We start from the raw sequence: 25,838 nt of genomic DNA on the forward strand, positions 1-25,838 counted from the left end.
TCGTTGACAAGGCTTATGGGGTTTGTTTATTTATTTATAACTAATAAAAGAAGGTTATACTTATTAAATCGGTATCGTTTACAACTAACTGATTCATGCACTGGCGTGTAATTTTAATATACGGTAATGTGCATGCGTGAATCTATATACATGTATACATATATTTTATATAGATGTCCGAGCTGTAAAAAAACTTCACTAGAAAAGATAACTTGGAACGTCACCTGAAGAAGCATCACAATGAAAACAATCATCACTGTCCAGATGGTCGTCGCGTATTTACCAGGAGGGAGGCTTTAGATAACCACTTTTCAAAACACCATGATCAGACAGGAGGTGGAGATGTGAAACGAAAATCGCAAGATGTAGAGAGTGGAGTGACTAAAAGTCTTAAAAAAGATGATGACATGAAGCAGTTTGATACAATTGATAAAATAAGAAGCCAACATATATCAGGAAATTTAAGACTACATCTGCTACTTACAAAATAATATTTAAGAACATTGAAATAACTGAAAATATTGTATCACATTTGCGGAGATTATATTCTAGCTTTTTCGAAGATGTAACAGTTAGAACAACGCCTAAAGACTTAGTGCGAATAACAGTGCAATCGCCTTCTTTGGATTATCCTATTGTCATACCTTTTCTACGGTTTGACGGCTGATAGATTTTTAGCAGAAATTGAACATGTCTTTCAATCGAATGAGGATTTTGCTATTGATTCAGGTCTGGAGATGGAGATTACACATGTTGACATGCCCAATGGTGGTACACGGAAAAGATGCAAGTTTGTGAACAATGACAAATTCTTATGGACAAACGATGTGTGCTACGCATTCAGAATCAGGATGCTTTATGTTGTGCCAGAGCAATTGTTACTGCAAAGGCAATGATTGATAACCATGAAAAATGGAAGAGTATTCGCGTAGGCTGTGAAATTCAGAGACACCTTGCTGAGCAACTTCATCACGACGCTGATGTGCCATTTCAAAAATGCGGAATTGAAGAGATTAAAAAAATTCCAACAAGTATTGACAGGTTACCAAATTAACGTCGTATCAAAGGGACATTTCAATGGAATAATCGTTAGTGGGAAACCGTTGTATCCAGAACATCCAAAAAAATTATATCTGTATTACCATGACGAATCGCTATTGACATTTGGTAACGAGGGTATATCGGGCATTCTTTATCAAGAAATTTACTTTTTTGGCACAAAATGTCAAAAAGGATATGATCATAGAGAAGATCACAAATGCTACAATGCGTGTTACCATTGTCGAAAAATACATGATGAGACAGAAACACTGGCTTCAGTGTGACACCTGTCATTGAATTTTTAGGGGTCAAGAATGTTTTGACCTTCATCAGAAATCAACAGCAAAAGGAAATTCTACCTGCAAGACTATTTACCGTTGTGCAGAATGTGGAAAGACAGTCAACAGGAAACTCGACAAACATCACCTGTGTGGGCGAATTTATTGCCATGCATGCAAAGAATTTTACCACGAAGGACATCAGTGCTACATGATGCCTGAAGACAATCAATTTCATGAATCCATGTCCATTGATGAGGAAATGATTTCTGAGATAGAAAATGCGAAGACATTTATCTTTTTCGATTTTGAGTGCAACCAGGAATGAAATTAAGTTACAGTTGTGTAAGTCGGGTTATTACCCTTGCTGGTTTGATAATGGAAACAGTCAAAAAAACTTGTTGTTAACCTAAATCTGGCGGAAGGGTTATTGAGCACAAATCCCAATTCTCTTGTTGTAGCTCAAACAAAGTAATGTGTACGCTTGCATGGATTTTAAAAATTATTCAAGTTTTGGAAAATTTGCAAGAACCAAAATTTTTTTTTCAACCCCGAGAACACCAAATTGCCCTAATAACACTCCAGAACATAAACAGTCAGTGAACGCCCTTCAATGGATTAAGTACCTATCACACATTCAAATGCATTTAATTCAACATGCTCGAAATGGGGGAGAGAAAGTCATTGGACCTTATCAGGTAGATAGTTACTATGAGACAGAAGACGGACAAAAACATGTCTTAGAATTCCAGGGTGATTTCTGGCATGGAAACCCAAACAAATACTTGCGTTTGACTATAAATCCCGTAAATCAGTTGACCATGGGAGAACTGTATGACAGGACGCTAGAAAAACAGAAGTACTTGGTTGATCATGGTTACAATTACCAATCCATATGGGAATCAGAGTTTGGACGAACGGGGAACTTGAAAACGACCCGGCCATTGAAAGGCCTACATAGACCAACTCAACATAGTTACACCACTTGAGCCTCGGGATGCATTTTATGGAGTCGCACAGAAGCTTACACCATGTACAAAGAGGCGTCTAAAAATGAATTACATTGACTAATTATGAATGTCCCACGTCCCCTTTATCCTTGGGTAAACAAGACAGGAAAGATCCCTATAGGTCACCCAGAGATCGTTACTGAAAACTTTGAAGCATTAGGAAACACTATGAAGGACTTTTCAAGTGTAAGGTGATACCACCAAAAGGTCTCTTCCATCCTGTTTTACCTAGTAAAATGAACAGTAAATTAATATTTCATCTTTGTAAAACATGTGCAGAGTCACAACAGCAATCACCATGGGCCCCCAAAACAGATGCCCCAAAAAAGCTTTTTTTGGGTAAAAATGGGTATTTGATGAAGTGGAAAAAAAGGGTATGAGGTACCAAAATAGCCAAAAAATGGGTTTAAATTTTGGGGGTTTTTAAAAAAGATGTCTCCCCAAAACGATTTTCCCAAAACATTTCAGGGAAAGGGTTTTTTTTTTCTCAATTGTAAACACCTTCCTTTAAAATTTTAAACAGGGAAAACCAGTTGGTTGGGGCCCGGGCTGTTTTTTAAAAATTTAAAAAGGGCAAACAAAAATACATAGATCTTTATTATGAAAAAGAGGGGATTCTTTTAGACCATGACAAAATAAAAAAGAACTCTGGCTTAAGAGTTTTGGCCAAACTCATGCTGAATACATTCTGGGGGAAATTTGGTCAACGGTCCAACATGCATTAAGTGGATATCATTAACGAACCTTCTGTTTATTTTGACAAACTGACATCAAACGGTGAAGAGGTGACTTCTGTAAACTTTGTCTCTGAAGAATCAGTAGAAATGCGATGGAAATATAAAGAGGAATTTGTTGAAGTCAGTCCTAAGACAAATGTAGTTATTGCGGCTTCTACCACGAGTCAACCACGTCTGAAACTGTACTCGTACTTACAGAAGCTTGTTCAGAGGGCTTTATATGCTGATACGGATTCGGTGATATTTACAACCCAGAAAGGCGAGTCAAAACCTCGTTTAAGGTGATTATTTAGGTGACTTGACCATTGGAAAGGGGACCTTTACAATCGGGATTCTTGGGGCCTTTTTTAACAGGAGGGCCTTTAAGGGAAATTTCCCCCGGGGTTTTACACCCGCAAAAAAAAAAAGACCAGACCCAAAAACGGGAAAAACAGTTTCATTGCAAAATTAGGGGAATCAAATCTTAATTTTCCAAAATTTTTCCCGCATTTAAATTTTTATCTCTTAAAAAAAATTTTTAAAACCCAAAAGGCCTGAAAGGGTAATAAAACCTTATTTCGAACAAAAAAATCGAGAATAAGCCCAAAGCTCGGTTAGTAACCACCCCGTTTAAAGGGAAAAGGGCTTTTAAAAAAAAATTGGTGTTTTTACAAAAGAGTTATTAAGGCCCGGATTTTCGTGTTTATTAAACCATATTTTGGTTTTCTAATAATGTTTAAAACCCAAAAAGGAAAAAGCTAGGTTAAAAACACGCCATGAATCTGTAAAGCAAATATATATGCGAGTTGCTTGAAATAGTTCTATTTCTATTTTGTATACTATTTAAAATTGTTCAGAAATTGTACTGCTATAATCTAAATTTCATGTTTAATGATGTAAATGAAATAGTTGCACAGTCTGTAATCATTCGTAAATAAAATGGTAAACATGTAAATTGATATTGTTTTGCTTTTGAGTATTATGGTAAAGTAATTCCATTGACTGCTATCCCAGTTGCCTTGCGCATTGAACCCTGTTCAAAACATTTCTTAAACCACAGAAAACTTTAACATGAATGAGTCAATGTATGATCCTTTTTAAACTGTATTTCCCTTTTAGTTTTACTATTATTCGCGGGAACTTTAAGACACGGGACCCTAATAAAATTTTGGGGTAACTTTAACCCAGGGGGAATTTTGGTTAAACGTTTAAAAATTGGGGTCTGTGTCTTATGTCTGCGAATAATAGTAGACTATAGGTAGATACAGTTTTAAGGATCATACATTGACTCATTTTCTAGACAAATGTCTCTTTGAACAATTGTCACACAATAGACAACATATTAGGTGTCGCATAGGCCTTGAAATCTTAGCGGTCATTCAGTTTATTGATGCCTGACCAGAAATTTGAAGAAGAAAAAACAATAACACCTATCAACAATCACCTTGCCCCAGCATTCCTGACATTAGCAGCCGATTCCTGCATGTTGTGATGCTGCTTGTGCTTGAGGGAGACCTTAATGTCATGCCACAAATTTTCAATTTGGTTCAATTTGGTGACTGAAGGACATCAAATACCATTAGTGGCATGTCAGTCTTTCACAACCTTGGCTCTATGACAGGTGCATCATCTTCTTGATAAAATAAAACATCTCCATCATGTCACATAAAGAGCTAAAATTGCACAGATGGTTTCAAAATGTCAAGATATTTCTTAAAAACGTTAAACTTCTTTTCACAAAAATTTTAATAGTATCGTTTTATCACTTCATTACAATATTACCACCCACCATTAAACTTGACAGTTGGCCACTTATCGAGAAAAGGAACTGTCCCTTAACGCAACCTATCAAAACCAAGTCCATATCACTGGAAACATGGTTGGGAATTTGCTTTCATCACTGAGTTTAATTTACTGCCATACCAAGTCGACACATGGGTCCCATAATTGCATCCGCCTGATCAAATGCCTTTTTTGTTCGGCCGCATTAAGTGGTCCAAAAAGCCGTGGTTTCTTGGTGGCTTGATGACGAAATGGCACTATTGTTTTCAGTTTGCTGCAAACTGGAGTTGCAATCACGAATAGCAGCTTCTTCCTTGAATCTTCCCAGCCCAAGTTTATTCAGTCTTCCACTTTGTAGGTACTCAATGATTATCAACATCTCTTGCCATTCTTAAGAAGCTCTCTGTTGACGATATCTTGACCTATGCTGGTATATTTCCTGTGACTCATAAACATAAAAGAAAAATGAATTTGAACATGTACTAAAAACATTTAATCATGCAATGCCGAGGATGCTGGCTTTTCAACCGCTGAGTTAACAAATTTTTCGTTAATTTATAAATCAGATTTGTTCGGATTTTTAATGAATACGTCGCATGTACTAAATACATGTATAGATCGTCGACAGTGATTTTATCCAAAAAATAGATATCAATTATTCGCACAGGTGCATATCCATATCAGCCCCTCTTTGCTCCATCTAAAAAAACGGGTATTACCGTCTTTGCATATTCACAGGGCCATTCCCATTATTTGAAGACAATACAAGCAGCATCAAAGGTCCAATCTATTAAATGTTTAAATCTTTCTTTGATAAAAGGTTGTATGTTTAGTGACAGGAAGTAGGCCACGGAAAAATTGAATGTATTACTAAGGAATGTATGTTATTTTTCAATTTTACTGCAACTCCAAAATAAGCTTTAAAAAATGCAATAATTCGCCAACATCAGCGGCTGGCATTGTTTCCGGTTGGGCCAAAAGTGAACGCAAGATTATGTACACATATATTATTTGTGACATGTACATTTTTACGAAGTATATGGGGACAGCTTGTCCTATGACTCGCCCCGGCGTTTCGTCTAGATTTCAGATTAAAGTTTTGGTGCAGAAAATATTTTTTATGCTCTCCGAAGGGAGAGAATAAGTCGCGCCTTGTCCGTCTGTCCGTCCTTCCGTCTGTCCGGGCGAACATCCAATGGTCTATGAGCTTCATTTCCGTCCATAATTTTAGTTTAAAAAAGAAGGAAATCCCATAAACCGACTGGTGGTAATTTTACTGGTTTATGGGGAAAAATGTCCACATAAAAGGTCAAAGAAAAAAGCACATTAGCCCCAATTGTTGGCACGTCCGTCTGTCTTTCTGTCCGTCCGTTGTCTTGTCCGGAGCATTTAACTAGAAACCCTTGGAGATAATTTGTTTAAACTTCACACATAGAGGGCATTGAGGCGAAAGTGCGGGTGTCAAAGAACCATAAATCTATTTTTGCACCGTTTTTTTAATTATCTCCCCTTTTAGAAAAAATTTGTCCGGGGCATAACTTAAAACTATAAGAGAGATATTCAACATGAAACTTTGTAGGTAGTTAGATCTCAATGAGTAGCTGTGTAGTGTACAAGAACATATCTCTGCCTTGCTTAATTTTGGAGTTATTGCCCTTTGATAACTTTTACAATTTGAATTTTGTCCGGAACATAACTCTAAAATTATTAGAGATATCAACATGAAACTTTATAGGTAGATATATCTTATTGAGTAAAAGTGCAGTGCAAAAGAACCATAAATCTGTTCAGCCTCATTTTTTGAAAAATTTCCCCATTTAGAAAAAATCTTGTCCGAAACATTATTCTAAAACTATAAGAGATATCAACATGAAACCTTTTAGGTAGATAGATCTCAATGAAAAATGTGCAGTGCATTAGAACCGTAACTCTGCTTTGCTTAATTTTGGATTTATTACCCTTTGCCTATTTTTACACTTTGAACTTTGTCCGGAATATAACTCTAAGATTATAAGAGATATCAGCATGAAACTTTGTAGGTAGATAGATCTCATTAGGTAGAAGTGCAAAAAGAGATAATTTGTTTAAACTTCACACAAAGAGGGCATTGAAGCGGAGTGCAGTGCAAAAGATTCATAACTCTGTTTTTTCTCCATTTTTGAATTATCTCCCCTTTTAGAAAAATTTTGTCCGCGACATAACGCAAAAATCATAAGAGATATCAACATGAAACTGTGTAGGTAGATCTCAATGAGTAGATGTGCCTTGCACAAGAACCATAACTTTTTTTTGCCTTATTTTGGAGTTATTGCCCTTTGTTCATTTCAACACTGAACTTTGTCCGGAACATAACTCTTAGATTATTAGAGATATCAACATAAAACTTTGTATGTAGATAGATCTCATTGGGTAGAAGTGCTGTGAAAAAAAACATTACTCTAATAAGACCCAGTACACAAGAATAGTAACTCTGCCTTGGCTTATTTTGAAGTTATTGCCCTTTGGTCATTTTTACATTTTTTAAACTTTGTCCTGGACATAACTCGGACACCAAAAAAGTTATCAACAAGAATCTTTGTAGGAAGATATATCTTATTTATTTGAAGTCCCGTGCAAAAGCCGTTTAATCTTTCCTTGCCTTTTTTCTGGAACTATCGCATAAATTGGGAAAATTGCACAGGGGGCATAACTTGAAAAATACAAAAAGAAAGTACTTTCCTGTGTTTAAAAAAAACCCATTCGGGAGCAAACACCGGGGTTCAAACTTGGGGCCCCTTTATTTTCTAAAAACTTTTTTATTTCTTTAAAGGGATCAAATTCATACTTCAAATATTTTTCCTTTTTCATTAAAAAAAACTCTTATGTTGGAAAAGGTTTATAAAATCTGCACCAATATTTTTTAGATTTTCCTTTCCCCTTGGAACTTAGAATTTTCCCTTTTAAAAAAAAACATTTTTTTCTTTTTTACCTTCTTTATTTCTTAAGGGATCAACTTCATATTTGTTCCTTATCAACAACCACATCTTATGTGATAAAGTTCCTAACTCTAGCACCAATATTTTCAGATTTATCTTCCATTGAACTTAGAATTTCCCTAATAATACTATTTGTTACTGTTATTTCTTTTTTTTTTCATGACTCTAGCATCAATATTGCAAGAATTATTTCCCCATCAACTTAGATTTTTTTTACTTGAAAAATGTTATTTTTTACTATAACTTTTAGTTTTAAAGGTATCTACCTCAAACTTTAAAGACTTATTCCTTATCAATAATTACATCTTATATGACAAGGTTCATAACTCTTGTAGAAATATTTTCAGATTTATCTCTCTTTGAACTTAGGATTTTCTTTAAGAAATATTGTAACTTCTTTACTTTTTAATGTATCACTTCAAACTTCAAATATATATTTCTTATCATTACACACTTGTTATGTGACAAGGTTCATAACTCTAGCGTGACTATTTCCAGAATTATTCCCCCTTCTTGGAATTTATTTGTACAGATGTTATTTTTACTATTACTTACTATATAATTATACATAATTGATTTTTCTTTCATAGTTATGTCTTCCTTACTGCGCCCAATATTTTATTAGTCGAGTGTTGCTGTCTCCTGTGACAGCTCTTGATATATATTATTTTCGGACAAATAAAAATGAATGGTCAAGAATGTATTTTTTAAACTCTGATACCTATACAACACTGGGAGTATGTTTGTTTTTTTTTTTTGTTTTTTTTTGTTTTTTTGTTGTTGTTTTTTTTTGGGGTGATTTTATTGTTTGTTTTATTTCTAAGAGCAACTAATAGACCATATTTTCATAGAATAGTATAAGATATACATTTAAATATGACTGGTGTGACTGCATGCAAGGACCGTCATTTGTTCCTCAGCTGGAAAGTCGCAATTAGACCTTACATTGTTGGTAGGACTAAACACCAAAAATAATTACATGTACTATTTTGTATAATCAGCGATATACTCAAGCACTTTATGTCACAGTTTAATCATGTCGTATTTAGCTGTGTTTTAAACATTTTGTTTCGTTATTGTAAGGAGTTTTATTTTCACAACTTTATTTTGCAGCGGATCCCATGTTCATGTTCAAAGAACTCAAGGACAATGGAAACAAAGCGCTGAAAAAGAATCGTTTAGCTGAGGCCCATCATTGGTACAATGCTGCCTTATGTTTCTTACAACAACCGTCCATATCCCCGCAAATTGCGAATGAACATCACGTTATTTTGTGTAACAGGTCACACGTTTTTTATAGACAAGGTCTATATCAACAGTCGGAGGATGATGCATTGACTGCAATAAGTATTTGTCCAAAATATGTCAAGGTATAATAGTTTTCTACCTGTTTTTAATTATTTTTGTGTCAAGGATTTGGAAATGACAGAATTTAATACCACCTTATGAAAACCAAATGTATCAACTACCGGATACTGTGACGTGATTTAGTTAACTCATTGCTACACGAAATAAGATAAAAAGATTATTTTCACTTATATTAACAAACATTTAAGTATTTTATGCCCCCGCCATAAAATGGCTAGGCATATAGTGTTACGCTGTTCCGTCATTCCGTGATTCAGTTATCTCTCTTGAACTTGAAAAAATCTGATTTTTTTTTGTTTTCGTTCATTATCTTCCAAAGGGTTGTACACATTCATATTTGACATATAAATACATTTTAGGAATAAGCAGCTCAAGTTTGATTTCGGTCATGATTCAATGATTTTGGACAAAGTTATCTATCTTGAATGTTGGAAAATTTTTGAATTTTCAGCACTCATACTTAAGTGGAAGTGAATGTAGTCATTATTTTGAATACAAATATGCAATATGCAATTAACAAAAGGTTAACACTGAATAGTTTCAGTTCCTTGAACGTTGTATAAAAATGGTTTTTGTTAGCATTGAATAGTTTTAAGGGCTTTGAACTTTAAATAAAAAAATAGTTTGTGCAAACAATTTTGGAAGTACATATTATAACATGTAAAATTTTAGCTGCATGCGGGGGCATCCGTGGCGTGACGACACATTTCTAGTTAGGCCCCCGCCATAAAATGGCTTGGGCATATAGTGTTACCCTGATCCGTCATTCCGTCCTTCCGTCATTCTTTCATTCCGTTATCATCAGTTTTCTTTCATTATCTTAGTAACGGTTGAACACATTCAACTCAAATTTGACATATAGATATATTATGATAAAATACAGGTCGAGTTCGAATTTGGTCATGGTCTGATGATTTTTTACAAAGTTATGCCCCTTGATAAAGTTTTCAACTTCCGTTCATAATCTCCCAAACAGTTGTACACATTCAACTCAAATTTGACATATGGATACGTAATAAAATGCGCAGGTCAAGTTTGAATTTGGTCATGGTTCAACGATTTTTTAGTTTCCGTTCATTATCTCCCCAACTGTATTACACATTTAACTCAAATTTGATTATTAATACGTCAAAGGAATGCGCAGGTCAAGTTCGAATTTGGTCATGGTTTGATGATAGATGACAGAGTTATCCCTCTTGAACTTGAAAAATCAGAATTTTTTTGTTTTCGTTCATTATCTTCCAAATGGTTGTACACATTCAACTCAAATTTGACATTTAGATACATTTAAGAAATAAGCAGTTCAAGTTTGATTTTGGTCATGGTTCAATAATTTTTGCACAACATGTGCACTTCTAGTGCACTAAACCATATGACCACACAGGCCAGGGAAGGTGACACCTAAATGGTTTATTGGATAGATGCATAACATGTGACAGGGGTCATCATTTTTTAGCTGTTTTAAGAAAACAATCTTTGGTAATACATGGCGTATTCTTGAAAATAAATAAGTAAATTTTACATCAGCTGAAAATTGAAATATTTTTTTTATTTATTGTAATCATATTTTCAGTAACCAGTATTTAACTGTAGTATTAATATAATATCCATCAAAAATCAATTTCATAGAATTAATAAGGAGCAGTGTATAAAGTTTTAAAAAAAACACATGACAATGTATTTTAATTTTCTAGTGTACAAATAGGAATATCAATGTGAATTCTGGCCCAATTAATTGAGTTTGTAATAACTTCATTTCTTTAAACAAATCAAAGAAAGGTTTATATTTAAGTTAGACTATTATTTTTCTAAACATATAACTTAAAGGCAATTCCTCATGTTCAATATTGAAAGAGAATATTAAGACATTGGTTCTAAAACATAATTTGATATTCAACTGTGAAATGCTTGCATATTCTTTAAAGATATAAATAATAAAAATATTATCCATAAAAATAAATCTGATAACTTTGTTCACGATTTCAATATTTAGAATTTAATGTATAAATCGAAAACTGTTATAGAGGAGGAAAGTCTCACGTCATGCTATGTATTGGTATTTTTCTAAGAGCGACTGTTTTCATTTTACCGGTCTCCGGTCTCCTGCTGATAAGAGGGCCTTAGGGTAAATAACAAAAATACAGATTATAATAAGTATGCAATATCTATTTGACACTCCCTGGTTTTTCAAAATACAAGTTAGATATAGATAAATGACCATGTTTTTGTATAATCAAATATAAAAAATTATCATAAGAGCGTGAATGAATATTATATATTATTGTCTCTTAAGTGAATTTTCTTCTTTTTTTGTAGTTAAAAATTTGTTTAAAATCCATATCAGTGTTATCCATTTTAGAAAGACTTCATATCAATATTTATCCACATTTTTTGCTATTCTGCATGATACTATATAACTTAGAGGCAATTCCTCCTGTTGAATATTGAAAGAGAATATTACTTCATTGATTCTAAAATAAGACATATACTGTGATAATTAAATATTTAACTGTGAAATGCTTGCATATTTTTTAAAGATAGGGATTATAAAAAATTCCATTAAATAAATGAATTTGATAATTTTTTTCAGGATTTTAATATTTGAAATATAATGTAAAAAGGAAATACTTTTATAGAAGAGGAAAGTCTCAAGTCATGCTGGGTATTGGTATTTTTCTAAGAGCGACTGTTAAAAAATAATCATTATGGCATAAATGCATATTAGATATTATTGTCTCTGAAGTGGAACTTTGTAATCTTATTTTAAGATCCATGTCAGTGTAAACTATTTTAGAATGACTTCATCAACATTTTTATCCACATTCTGCATTAAAAGTTGTAGCATATTTTAATTTCTGAAGTGGGAAATGTCATACATGAGCAGAAAACATTTACAGAAGATTTAAGTGTCAAAAGTCATTCATGCTTTGTAGTGGTGTTTTTTATAGATAAGAGAGAGCCCCCATAAGGCAGATTATAAGTGATGTAAATTTCGTATTCCCTGTATGTTGGAGCAATAAATTGTTTTATAAACACATAAATTCTTTAATGTATTGAAGGCTATTTAGCTTAAAATCATTACATTTCACTAAAACAACCATAAGTTAAGATCAAAAGTAACCAATTGGTATAAAGTACACTTCAAAGTGCACACCAAGTGCACATTGAAGCGCACTAGCTAGAAGGGCACATCTTGTGCACTCCAAGTGCACTTTGTGTAATTTTAAGTGTGAACTCAACTGTACTCAAATAATTAAACAATTAAGACGAATATGATCGGTATGGTTAACCTGACCTGTTGGTATCAGTAATGAGGATTTTGAATAAGTAGTGACTTTTAAGCTCACGTGAGCTAGCTCAGGGTGAGCTTTCAGGCTCGTTGAATGTCCGTCGTGCGTCGTCTGTCGTCCGTCGTCCTACACACTTGTTCTTTAACACTCTAGCGGACACATTTTTGCCTCAATCATCATCAAACTTTGTCAGGATACTTATCTTAGTTATAGCTCAAATGAGTCCGAACATGGGTCATCTCGAATGAAAAACTAGGTCACAGGAGCTTAAAATAGAAAAAAACTTGTTAACACTCTAGTGGTCAAATTTTTGACTCAATCATCATCAAACTTTGTCAGGATGCTTGTCTAGGTAATTGCTCGGATAACTTCGAACATGGGTCATATTAGATGAAAAACTAGACCACAGGAGCTAAAAATAGAAAAAAAAACTTGTTAAAATTCTAGTGGTGAAATATTTTACTCAATTGTCATCAAACTTTGTCAGGATGCTTATGTAGGTAATAACTCGAATGAGTCCGAACATGGGTCATCTCGAATGAAAAACTAGGCCACAGGAGCTAAAAATAGAAAAATATTGTTAACACTCTAGTGGCTACTGTTTTGATCCCAATATCCTGGAAATTGGTCTGAAAAGTTGTTTTGATGTGTTTTAGTTCAAGTTCGAATGGGGGTCACCTGTGGTCAAAAACTAGGTCACACTGCTCAAAAATAGAAAATCCTTGTTAATACTCTATTGGTCACATTTTTGACTCGCCTGTCATGAAAATAAGTCAGAATGCTTGTCTAGGTAATTGGTCGGATGAGTTCGATGGGTCAGGTGAGCGATCTAGGGCCATATTGGCCCTCTTGTTAATTTTTAACGTTGAACATCATCTGACGTGCTGATAACACTCTTCAATAATCAACTTTGTATGAAACAATAATAACTATTTGTGATTTTGAACAGCGTATTAAATGCAAAGGTGTATATAAGAACCGATCTTAAAGGACATCATTGACAACTTGATAAACTTAAGTTTTATTAGGTCATTCAAACGGCTAGGTCTTGATACCAAAGTTTGATATTCTATAAGAGATCCATTGTTAACGTACGTCTGGTCAAATTGCTTATGTTTGATTTAAACTGGAGGACTTGTTCCCAACTTTATTCAAGCATGACCTGTATGCCATCGACATAAATTTTCTGACAAAGGCACATGAAAACCCGTGTCAAATGCGGGCTGGCGTGGTGACCTACGTTTTCTCTCCAGGTGACAGAGCTTTGAAGTTAATCAGTGATAACATAAAATCTGACAAAGTTTGCTGAAGGTGACCTCAGTAATAATGTTTTTCTTTAATATGATCTGGTGATCAAGTGATGGCCCAAAATTGGCTCATCCAAGGGACCACTAACATAGCCAGTCTTAAAAAGTTTGATGTATAACCCATTTAAAACGGTGGCCTGTAAATTTAGATTCAAACAAACCTTTTTTTCCCCCCGAAAGGCGGCATAATAAAATCGCACCGTTCGTGTGTCTATCCGCCGTCTGTCTGTCTGCACATTAACTCATGAAATATTTATTTTCATACCACCCGATAAAGACAAATCCTGTATTGATACAAAAAATGAATATTCTCATAACATTACTTTAGAAATATAACCTTTGTCAATGAGAAATGTTTCAATATATTGAAATTATTGACGATTATATTTTATGGTATCTTTTTAATACAAAGAAAACTGTCTTTAAATGCATTATGTGACGGTTTCCTTTTTAAAGGCATATTGGAGAGCATCTCAGGCTATATTGGCCGATCCTAGAAATAAAAAAGAACTAGCTGTAAAGTACCTAGCGGATGCACTTTGGTTGGTTTTTCAAGAAGATGGAAACGAACAAGATCAGAGGCATTTTTTAACAGAAATTTGCAAGCTTGCATCTGATGCTAATATCACAGGTAAATGTAATTTTCCTCAAGTTCTTTTTCCTTTAAGTACTGTTAAATGTCAGTAAAGCCTTGTATGATTAATATATATTTCGGCCAGATGGATATACCTGTATCTTAATGTTTATTTGTATTTCATGGTTTCATGCTACACAAACTTACTTGCAAATACACACACTTGTTCAGCCTTTATTGACTGATGTCCCCATATTTAAATGGTAAATACCATGGCTTAACTTCTTAACTTCTTAAATCACTGGTTCACCGATTCTATAATAGATTTTTACATTTAATAGGTCTGCTTATCTATAGTGATGTAAATGTTCGTTTGGATCAAGGCCAAGGACTATGGTTCTTAAACATATTTTTTGCATTCGGCCTTATCAGCCTTAAAAGTGTTTTATATGAAAGATGTCGTTCATATTTGGTAGGTCCATAACTTGAATTGTTCTCTACCGTAGGACGGAGTTTGGAATAAGTTGCTGCAAGCCATAAGAGCTTATTCCTTAAGATGCTTGAACCGAAAATCATTAGTTTTACCACCAGTTTAAAGCCAGTGTATCAACATGCAATCTAATCAGACTCTGATCTTCCGGATGACTTACTTTAAATTGTAATAACCCTTTAGGGGTTAAATACATTTTTACAGCTTCCTCATACAACCTTTATTTATTGATTGATGTCTTTCTTAGTATACCCCCGACAAACACGTCTATTTTCAAATCAAAAGCTCATAGATGAAGGTCATTGGGATCTTAATGAAAATGATCTCTTCATTTAGAGGAGGTGCACTTTAGTATTGATTTATCAAAAAAATAAAATATATCAACATGTCAATGTGCACTTGTAAGACAATGGGCATAATTTTTAAAGCTATATTTTTAATGACCCGTTCATAGCTCTTATCAAACGAGCGTAAACACCACAAAGGGTGTTTTTTTTATTAAAGGTAGTGATTTCCGGAGTAGGGACAAAGGTCATCAGTAATGTTGTTCAAACGGAAGTTTCAAGCAAACACCTCAATGTCATGGCGTGTGATATTTAGCTCACCAGAACCGAAGTTTCAGGGTGAGCTATTAGTATCAAAGGGGGATACTCCGGCGTCCGTCGTAATGTGTCAACAATCATCTTCTCTAAAACTGATGGGCAGATTTACCTCAAATTTGATTTGTAGCATCCATGTGACAGTCACATTTAAATTTGCTCATGCCATTTCAATTGGCCCCTTTTAAGAGTCAACAGAGCTAAAAATAGGAAAACCTTTAAACATATTCTACTTCTTAATTAAATGATGGATAATCACAAAAATTTGTCTGTAGCATTCTTATGTAGTATTGTATCAAAATTGCTCATTTTAATATGTTTGGCCCCTTTTAGGGGTTTCTAGAGCTAAAAATATAAAAACCTTTAGACATCTTCTTCTACGGAACTAATCGATGGATGATCATCAAACTTTGTTTGTAGCATTCTTAGGTAGTTTTTTTTTTATCAAGTTTGCTCATATTAATTTGATTGGCCCCTTTAAGGGCCGCTAAAGCTTAAAGTAGAAAAACCTTTGAACATCATCTCCTACTGAAATTATTGATGGATGATCACTAAATTTTGTCTGTAGCATTCTTACCTGTACAAACTTTTCTGCACGGAAATGGGGCAGAGTTCAATTGCAAATTTCGCCAAGAAATTTAAATTCTCCCCAAAATATACAAGTGTTAAACCATTTGATTTTGGAACGGATTCCGGCCGGATTCCAGGCGGAAATGGGACGGATTCTGGGCGGAATTGGGACGAAATATGCCAATGAGTTGGGGAATCTAAGGGCGGAATTTCGGAGCGGAATTTTCAAACAACATGCTGGGCGGAATTCTGGGACAGAATTCAGAGGGCGGAATTTTTATGAGTTTAACATGATCACATATTCTGGGATAAAATTATTAATAATGTATCACATTAAATTTTCTTTCACAAAATTCAATACATAACTTTTAGCCCAAATACAGAACAGAATACTCTACATTCACTATAACACAAACAGTTTTTTTTCTAGCTGCAGGTTTTGGTAGTGGTACTGGTTTTCTTAGAATCCAACACTTTGGTTTTTTTGCTTGAAGTGTTTCAATCATAAATTTGTTTCAAATGTTTCTGAGTATTTAAATTACCATTTCTTTAATTAATGTGTATTTTAAGTCCACTGCCTGTGTTTCCTAGAACTTCTTGTGGTTGTGCTCACCTTTAATAATAAAATTCACAGTAAATTAAACAAAAATGTTGTTATGAATTATGTTTTATTGCATAATTATATGCAGTTATATTTCAAATTGTTTAATAATATCATATTTTATATTTCGACAGTATTAAATATTAAATGTGCTGATGCATATTCAAAAATACTAAAGCAACGCAGTATCTTATTTCAGTGCACAAGTGTTTAAGAAATGTTCTGTATAAGAATGAATTAATTAACGGCTTTATTTGTGACACTATTTATGACTGTTTATGTTTTTTTCAAGGAAAGATGTTGAATTGAATAGTAAAGTACTGAGATTTAAAAATATACCTTTTCAGGTTTAATACTGCATATCATTATTAAACACCTGGCATCTCACAGTCTGCACTTAAGTCCTAGGCTGCAAATATGAGTGTAAAATGTTATTTTAGATTGTTCCATTGAAAACACAAAACATACATGTAAAATAATAAATGATTATGATGACCCTGTTCAACTGTACAAAACTTCTGATTGAACCATTTAGTCCTATTTAATCAAATTGATTTAAATTGTTTTATTTCCAGGATATGAAAAAGATCTACTTATATGCTAATTATACAATATACACAATCATTATATAGAATCATTGAATGATTTTATTTTTATCTTGCAAATTATACATTACATGTATTAAATATTTAAAACAATTTATCAGAAAAAAAATGTATGAAGTTGAAAATATAAAAATAACATTGACCTCTTTTTACAAATATTAGTTTGCTACCATTGATAGTTTTGATATAAAATTAAAGTAACTAAGGTTTATAATTTCCTGATTATGTTGTACATCTCCTTGTCCCATGTTATCACACTTGTTTGTCATACCAATACTTTAACACTTTGATATCTTAAACAAAGCTATATCTCCAAAATTGTTTAAATATCAAGTACATCCTCTATTATTTGCACTCTTTTTGCTGACCCAGATATCTTAGAATTCAAATTTCACAACTGTAAAACTGAACAAGTTCCATCATTATGTAAAATAGGGTTAATTTACTCATCATCTTAACTAAATATATATATATATATATATTATATATATATATATATATATATATATATATATTATATATAATATATATATATAGAGAGAGAGAGAGAGAGAGAGAGAGAGAGAGAGATTTTAAAAATCATTACAAATTTTTGTACAAAAAAAAATTGCGATGTCCTAGACAAATTCTGCAAATGAAATTTATAATCTTATCTCTCTCCAAAATAATTACATGGAACAGCCTGATCTGTTGGAATGATCAGTTGAGTAAATTAGTCATGCATAGATGGTGGGAAACTGCTGGTCAGTTGAGTTTTATCAGAGCTCTGACTGTGTAGTGTAAAATATCAGTAGATATACATCTTAGTATTTATTTACCTAAATAAAAGCCATTATCGGGCATATTGGTTGATCAATTTTATATAGATTAAAAGAGCATAATATATGAGATTATTTCATGCACCGTTTTTTGTCTTGTTTGTTTTGTTTATTTTTTTTATAAGAAAATAATGAATTCTTAGAATTTAAAATGGCAAGCACACTATCTTGTCCTGTGGCTGTCCTTTATTCTATAGTATATTCAAAATTAAACAGATGATGTCCTAAAATCGTATTTTTTATTTAAAGTTTCATAATACAGTGCATGTATATACAAGCTGTATGAAAAATCTTTATATTCTAAACTTTAGCATTTTAAATTTGGAGGTGAATGTTTTCAAGTTCTACATAATTACAGTTGTTTTCAGTACAAAAAAGATTTGTTAAATAAGTCTGACAATATATCAATTACCACAATATCTAAAAACCCTAATCCTAACCCTTAGGCCTATTTTAATGTCTAAAAAAATAAACCTATTAATTTTAAAAATACACCTGTAATTATTGGTTTGGTCAAATAGCATACTTCAGCAAAAATAATGTAAAGTACAGTAAGTAAAATTTCAATGTCTGCAAGTGCAAAAAAAGAGTACAATTATAATTTGGATGTCTTATTTGTGAAAATTTGTTCAAGAAAAATGTTTCAGTATACAAATCCGCCCAAAGTGAAGACCAATCCTTCCATAGAAAATTTAAAAGTTGAAAATTCTGTTCAAGATGAAATATTGAAGTATAAATTCGCTCAAAATAAAATTCCACTCAGCCAGAATTTTTCTAGTTTTCCGCCCAGAAAAGTGAACAAAATATTTTTCTTGTGAGACGGGATGACACGGAATTTGCGTTTCCGTCCCTGGCCCGCCGAGAAATCACTACGTGCCAATTCCGCCAAGGGTCAGTGCCAAAATTTCGTACGGGCAGGTAGTCTTTTATCAAGTTTGCTCATAATAATTTGATTGGCCCCTTTTAGGGGCCGCTAAAGCTAAAAATAGAAATACCTTTAAACGTCTGCTTCTACAGAACTAATTGATGGATGATCACCAAACTGTATCTGTGGCATTCTTACGTAGTCTATTATCTTTTACTGAAAAACAGTTGTTTCTGGTGAGCGACTCAGGGCCATCATGGCCATCTGTCTGTTCTTTTTTATTTATTGCAAAGAAATTAATTCCAAATGCTACTGTACTACATAATTAAAATCAAAAATAACATTTTAATATACTTATTATTTAAGGAATAACTTTAATAAACTTTACTTTAACATAATTAAATTTCTGTTCCTTATTTATGTCTTGTCTTTTTGTAGGTTCAAAGCAAACAACTTTGCGCAATCTTCATCTACCAGACGCTCGGAACAAAATTTGGTTGTCAGTTGTAAAGAAACTTTGTGACCAGAATAAATGGGAAAGCATGGCCATGCTTTTGATACATTATGACTCAAGGTATACTAATCATTTCTTATGTTTCACTGAGATTCTACTTGACTTAAAATTGTAAAATTTAGTTTTTATTTTTAAAGTGTACAACAAATGACAATATTCCTTTCAATTTGGTTTTTTATATAATAAATAATTCAAGCTTACTTTCGAAGAAATGCTTTACATTATTTCAGCTACTCTAGAGTTTGCTTCTGGAACAAACCGGAAATGGTCGGGAATTATAATGAAGATGGCAAAATTTGTAATGATGCCTACAGCGCTAAAAAAAAACCTGTGTTAAACGACAGACAACTTATTCACAGGGCTATCGCTTATCTTCTAAATCTATAAAATTTATACAAGAGTTGTATATGTTACAGTTGCTGTATGAAATCATTTGAAATACTGAATATTGGTAAAAACGGGTTATTGAGAGAGGAGAAATGTTTCACATGCACTATGGTGGCTCATTTGTGCCATTCATGTTTTGGACCCGCGACCCCGCCAAGCGAAAAGTCGAAAATTAACAAGTTAAAATGGCGGGGGCGCGGAGCGAAAACACGCAAATTAGCGAGGGCCTGGGACGAAGTTTAGTAAATACAACTTTGCCCCGCGGGGGCGCGGAGCAAGATTTAAGAAATAAAACGGCGGGGTTGCGGGACGAAACCACGCTAATATGCGGGGGCGCTGGGCAAAGTTTAATAAATAAAACTTCGCACTGCGCCCGCCTTAATTAGCGTGTTTTCGTCCCGCGACCCCGCCAAGCGAAAAGTCGATAATTAACAAGTTAAACTGGCGGGGGTGCGGAGCGAAAACACGCTTATTAACTATCTCATGCACAGTCTCAGTCAAATCAAAAGACTTGAACAGACTGAGTCTGTGATTTTCTTATTTTCTTATTTTTTTACTGATCACCATCACTATTCTTTACTATAGACACCTCGTTAGTACTGATTTATTATGTCTATTCCCTTTGTCATTTTTTTAGGAATGTTCAGCATTCTTTGAATACACTAGACGTTTCAGAATGGAAGTGTGGTGACATTATTGTCGGCAAACTTCTGTCTTCTTTGTCCGATGACAAAATGGCAGTATATGGGGAAAGATTGGCAATTTTTCTTCTTCAGAAGGGCGCTTCAATTGAAACTATTGAAGAGTATACAATGACGAATTCCTTGCACTTTCTCATAAACTTGTCATTGAGAATTCGTAAGTATGCCTTTTCGTGAAAATTTATTCAGTTTTATTCATTAAATATTTTTTTTATCTGAGAAACTTGACAATAGTGTAGTGCCCCGGTATTTAATGGTAACTGATACTTACCTGGTGATTTTCATCTATTCTGTGTCCTTTTTGTTATATTTTTCTTTTTGTAACAATAAATAGTTTTGCAGCTTTCACTGGCTTCCCGTATAAATCAAGACAGTTGGACTGTTTAAATATTCAGCTCAACTTGCCTTATCTTTGCGTTTTGCCAGGATTTCTTATTTTTACATCGCACTGTCTCTATTCAAAATGTAAACAAACAGTTTGTATTTTCACTTTTGCTTCTCTTTTTATCCTAGTCTGTGAAGTTTTTGTGATAAATCCAGTTTAAATCGTTAAAAACACATGTTTTTCTTATATTGTGTGAAGTAACTTGTTTAAAATCCATGTTAAACCTTCCAAATTTATTGATTTAATTTGTAATTACTGGCACATTGTTGTTGTACAGGAGGCGGCCATTTTGTTATGACATTTTCCGGTTGTATTGCTACGGACACCGGTGCGCTAAGGATATTTTTTCCTTATTGATTTTGAGTATATATAGCTATTGCCAGTTTGTTAAACTGTAGAAAACGTCCTTATCATGTAATTATTTTTATCTTACATTTCTATCTTTATTTTTAGTGTCTACTCGGTATGATTATTCAAGATTTTAAGTTTGCATCACTGCTGCAGTAGATGTGCGCTTTTGCTACGTCATTAATGCTGCATTGATGCGTTCTTGTTTAATGCCACAAGCATGATGCATTTATGCATCATTTTGTTGCATGCTACATCGGTAGGACTCCCTTTTGTATAAATACCAGACGTCTTGCTGCGTTCTGGGACTTCAGATATTGTTTTCGGCCTGGGCAACCGTTACTCTAGTAGCTATATTTTAAGAACAATTCAAAGCATTTATTTTTCTAAAAGGTTAGTGTGACTTAACAAAATAGCGAATAGACACTAGACAAAAATCATTAATAGTACATTTTTCTTGGTTTAATAAAAGATTTAATATTTTTAAAGTAAAATTTTTGTAAAAGAAATCTTATATTATTTTGTAGATTTCTTATTGATAAGTAATAATAGAGTTTTCTAAATATCTTTAAATAACTTCTGCATTTTAAATCATTTATTACATTGCAATATGAGTTTGAGGCTTCAGTTTTCAGTTTTATTTCTTTGCATAATCAGGCTTGTAAGTTCAATATACGGTGAAGAGTAAATTATAAGTTATACATATACTTGCACAAGGGTTTAGCATTCAGTAAATATAGTGGTTAGCCATAGGTTGGTAGATAATTTAATAAGTGTTAATTTAGTAGTTAAAACATAAAACTTTGTTATTACTTCATGAGCGTGTTCTGATTGCTTTAGATTTAACAGAAAATTAAATTGATTATACTTTATCACTTGTCTTTTGTCATTGTGTAAAAAGATAGATTTCAATTCTTATTTACCCATACTGGTTGAGGACCCCCCCCCCTTTGTTGAGTACTGAAGTCCATAGCCCATTTGTTTGCCCTTCACCCTAAAGTCCTGTATCCTGACAATATTGCGAGGGACTCAGAGCGTTGAGATAACCAGTCTGGTGAATTGAGCAATATAAGTGGAGCTGATATCAAGGTCGAGCACTCACACACTCAGTCATCCGGACACTACATTGTCTATAGCATAATGCATTTTACAATACCAAGGCCATCAGGACGCCAGGACCGCTAGCGCGTAACATATTTTTAATAAGTCGAGCTGGTTTCAAGGTCGAGCAATCACACACTCAGTCATCCGGACACTACATTGTCTATAGCATATTGTATTATACAATACCAAGGCCATCCGGACGCCAGGACCGCTAGCGCGTAACAATATTACTACTAGATCTTAGAGAATATAAACTGTCTAACACTATTTGTGCAAACATTACTGGAGAAGTTCATTTAGTTAGCATCTTAAAATACTTCTAGTGACGTATTTGTATATTATATGTATTAAATGATAGAAATCTTGATTTTCCATAAACCGAATTCTACTTCTGAAATATATATTACTTATAATCAGGACCGTCAGAGGCCCGAGTAGTTAAGGTCTATGACTTCAAATCACTTGCCCCCTCACGACGGTGGTCCGTTCGGGTCTGGAATTATTAACGGGGGGGGGGGGGGGAGAGAAGTCTTCAGTGAAGCTGAAGGTCGACATATGCCCTACTGTATACTGTGTTGATGCGACGTTAAACCTTACAGAAAAACAATGAAGAAAAAAATATATATAAACATTGTATAATAATAAAAAATAAAATGTCGTAATAATTTCAGGATCAGTGTTATTATTAAGATTTGTCCTTGACAATTTCGAGTGTATCCGAGCAAAGATAAATTACCAAGATAACGAAGGGAACACAGCATTACATTTAGTTGTTAAAGCAAGTGTAGACAACGTTGTATATTGATATATGTTGAGAATGATATTCTTTAGTCGTCTTATTGACTTGAAGAATAAATGTTATATGTCTTCATAACAGAGATCCTGTATAGTTAAATAAAATGCCAGCCGACTATGTAATTCAACAAAGATAGCAAGTTATTTTTCGTAACAGTTTGTTTTCAAACAGGATCATGTATATGTATGGTGACTGCGTCAAAGCCAATATTTTATCTTAGGTAATGTTTGTCTTTTATCGTCATAGAGTAAACCCGTAAAATCAATTAAAAAGTTATATACCCTTATTTTTTAGGCAGACCTATCGAGGTTTGGTTTTTCAAAATCATTTCACATGATTACGTATGTATTAATTGTAAAATTTATAGTAAACCAGTAAAACCCGTTTTTAATCTAGTTAAGGCTACGTAAAACGTTGGGAACTGCTGAAGGGACTGAGGGGAACATGGCATTTGGAATTAAGGACTTTAAAGGGGGGCTGGTTGCATTTTTTAATGACGAAGCACTTATTTGTCGCCACAAAGTCACCTTTAAGATCTGTATCTCAAAAAAGCAGCAATAACTTTTCAGTAACAATTAAATATGGTCCTATATTACCAAACGGGTGATATAGAAAACGGCACTGATTAAATGCACTTGCTGGTCAAATTTTCAATTCTGACGCCCGAATCACCTAAGTAGGTAGGTTTCGTTTAGTTTTTGTTCTGGTTCAGTTGCAAACTTTGACTTGTAATTATTTAAAATTAAAGACTTTTGCTTTTGCTTTCCCTGAATCCCAAATATTTTTAAAGGGTAAGTCATTTGATGTGTTGCCAATTTGGCAAAATTTTAGTTCAATTTTCAAAAAAAAGAAGACATTTTCTGTCCTCAAAGCAGTTTTGCTATTGTATTTATATTTTGACATTTTGTACATCATATAAATGTGAGATTAAAAATGTTTGTTTGCAGGGGGACTTTCGGGCATAGCAAGGCCTGTTTCGTTTAGGATCTGCTATTAAAGCATTCAAAACTTCTTGTCCGATGGTTACCTTAAATGGAAAACAAATTAAACCCAACAAAGTAGATCTTCTTACAGAGGCAAACAGTTATTTTGAACAGTTTGGAAGGGTAAAGTATGACCTGTTCCGTTAATATTAAAATACATCTTCACACAAGCTGAAAGTAATCATTTTATGTTCTTCTGACCTATTAAGTCGGAACCAATTCCAAAAAACAATAAGATATTCATTTAAAAACTTAATTATCCCCCCCATCCCCTTCAAGAAGTGGGGGTATATTGTTTTGCATTTGTTGTTGGTCGGTCTTCAGTAGGCCAAATGGTTTTCCGGTCAATAACTAACGAACGCCCTTAAGCCTGAACTTCAGACTTGGTACGATTGTTCATGGACCAGTAGATAGACCCCCCCATTGATCTTCGGTCAAAGGTCAAGCTGACTGACTTTTGTAAGTATAAACGGTTTTCCCACAAAATTACCAAGACACGCCTCGGAACAAAAAATTTTGGGGTTTAATGGTTGTTCAAGAACCATTAGTTTAACCATTTTTAAATTTTTGGGGGGCCCAAGGGGTAAAAGGTCAAGCGGGACATTGACCCTTGTAGGAAAAAACTTTTTCCCAATCAATAACTAAAAAGGGCTTGGCCTAGGGAATTTTAAACTTGGGTTTTGATGTGTTCTTTGAAAAAAGTAAGGGACCCAAATATTGTTTTTGGGGGGTAAAGGGGGAAAAGGAAAAAGCTAAAAAATCCTTGGGTAGGAAAAAGGGGGTTTTCCGATCAAAAAATTTAAAAGCCTGCTTAGGCCTGGGAACTTAGTTTTTTGGTTCCCTTGACCACCATTTATATGACCCCTTTGATCAGGGGTCGATCACATTTCCCCTTATATGAAAAAACGTTTTTTCTGCTAAAATATCTAAACAACTCTTTGGGCCCCCCTTACTTTTAAAATTTCCCAAAGGTCTTTGGTCTTGGGCCATTAGATGTTTTTTTTTTTTTTGGGATTTTAGGGTCACACCGGGACACAGTAATGTCTTTTTTTGACACTTCTAGCTTTACTGGGGGAGGGGGAAATTTTTCATTGGGGGCCCTTTTCCGTCATTTTTCAGGCAAAAAGGGGGGGGACCTGGAGATAACCACCGACGTTCCGTAAAGCTAGCGGGAAATAGTTTCCCCTCATTTTTGAAAAACCCTTTTAAAAAGGTTCTGTGGGACCCGAACCAAAAGGGTGGGGGGCAATTTGGTTTGAAGTGTAAACATTTAACAAGGCCCGGCCACCTTCCGGGCCAGAATAATCGTAGTGTTTTAAGGGTAAAAATTTCTTTTTTGACCTTTTACGTAAAGACGGTTTCCGCCCAATAAGGGGTTTATGGGAATGGCCCCCCGTCTGCCCATCCCGCCCGTATTTTCCCTTCCCCCCGGCCGGAAAATTTTTTCCTTTGTCCGCTCCTAATTTTTTAAACACACTTGAATTTTTTTTTAATTAATTTGGGGCAACAAGTAAACCCATAAAAGGGACGGATGTGCAGAGGTGCAACAATTGGGTTTGCTAATCCTTTTCTTCCCCAAGTTTCAAGGTCAAACTCTTAAAGGTCAAATGTTAAAAAGTTCTTCATTTCATCTTAAAAAGTCTACATTTCGTGTCCGCTCAATAACTTTTAAACCGCTGAAAAAATTATTTGGAAATAACCTTGTTCAAAAACTAATCACCATATAAGAAC

General features: G+C 33.9%; 1 protein-coding gene across 1 annotated transcript in view; it reads left to right on the forward strand.

Moving 5' to 3' along the window:
* The window catches only part of LOC132719817 (TPR and ankyrin repeat-containing protein 1-like), a 35,593-nt gene extending 12,460 nt beyond the window's left edge, over positions 1 to 23,133 (forward strand). Inside the window, exons 3-7 of the mRNA XM_060703740.1 lie at positions 8,916 to 9,172; positions 14,224 to 14,398; positions 19,328 to 19,463; positions 20,428 to 20,648; positions 23,000 to 23,133. Coding sequence (XP_060559723.1) covers positions 8,916 to 9,172; positions 14,224 to 14,398; positions 19,328 to 19,463; positions 20,428 to 20,648; positions 23,000 to 23,133 — 923 coding nt within the window. The remainder of the gene's footprint in view (positions 1 to 8,915; positions 9,173 to 14,223; positions 14,399 to 19,327; positions 19,464 to 20,427; positions 20,649 to 22,999) is intronic.
* The last annotated feature ends 2,705 nt before the right edge of the window (positions 23,134 to 25,838 follow it).

Source organism: Ruditapes philippinarum, unplaced genomic scaffold (genome assembly GCF_026571515.1).
Source record: "Ruditapes philippinarum isolate M1 unplaced genomic scaffold, ASM2657151v2 ctg4770_1_1_1_1, whole genome shotgun sequence".
Classification (NCBI taxonomy): Eukaryota; Metazoa; Mollusca; class Bivalvia; order Venerida; family Veneridae; genus Ruditapes; species Ruditapes philippinarum.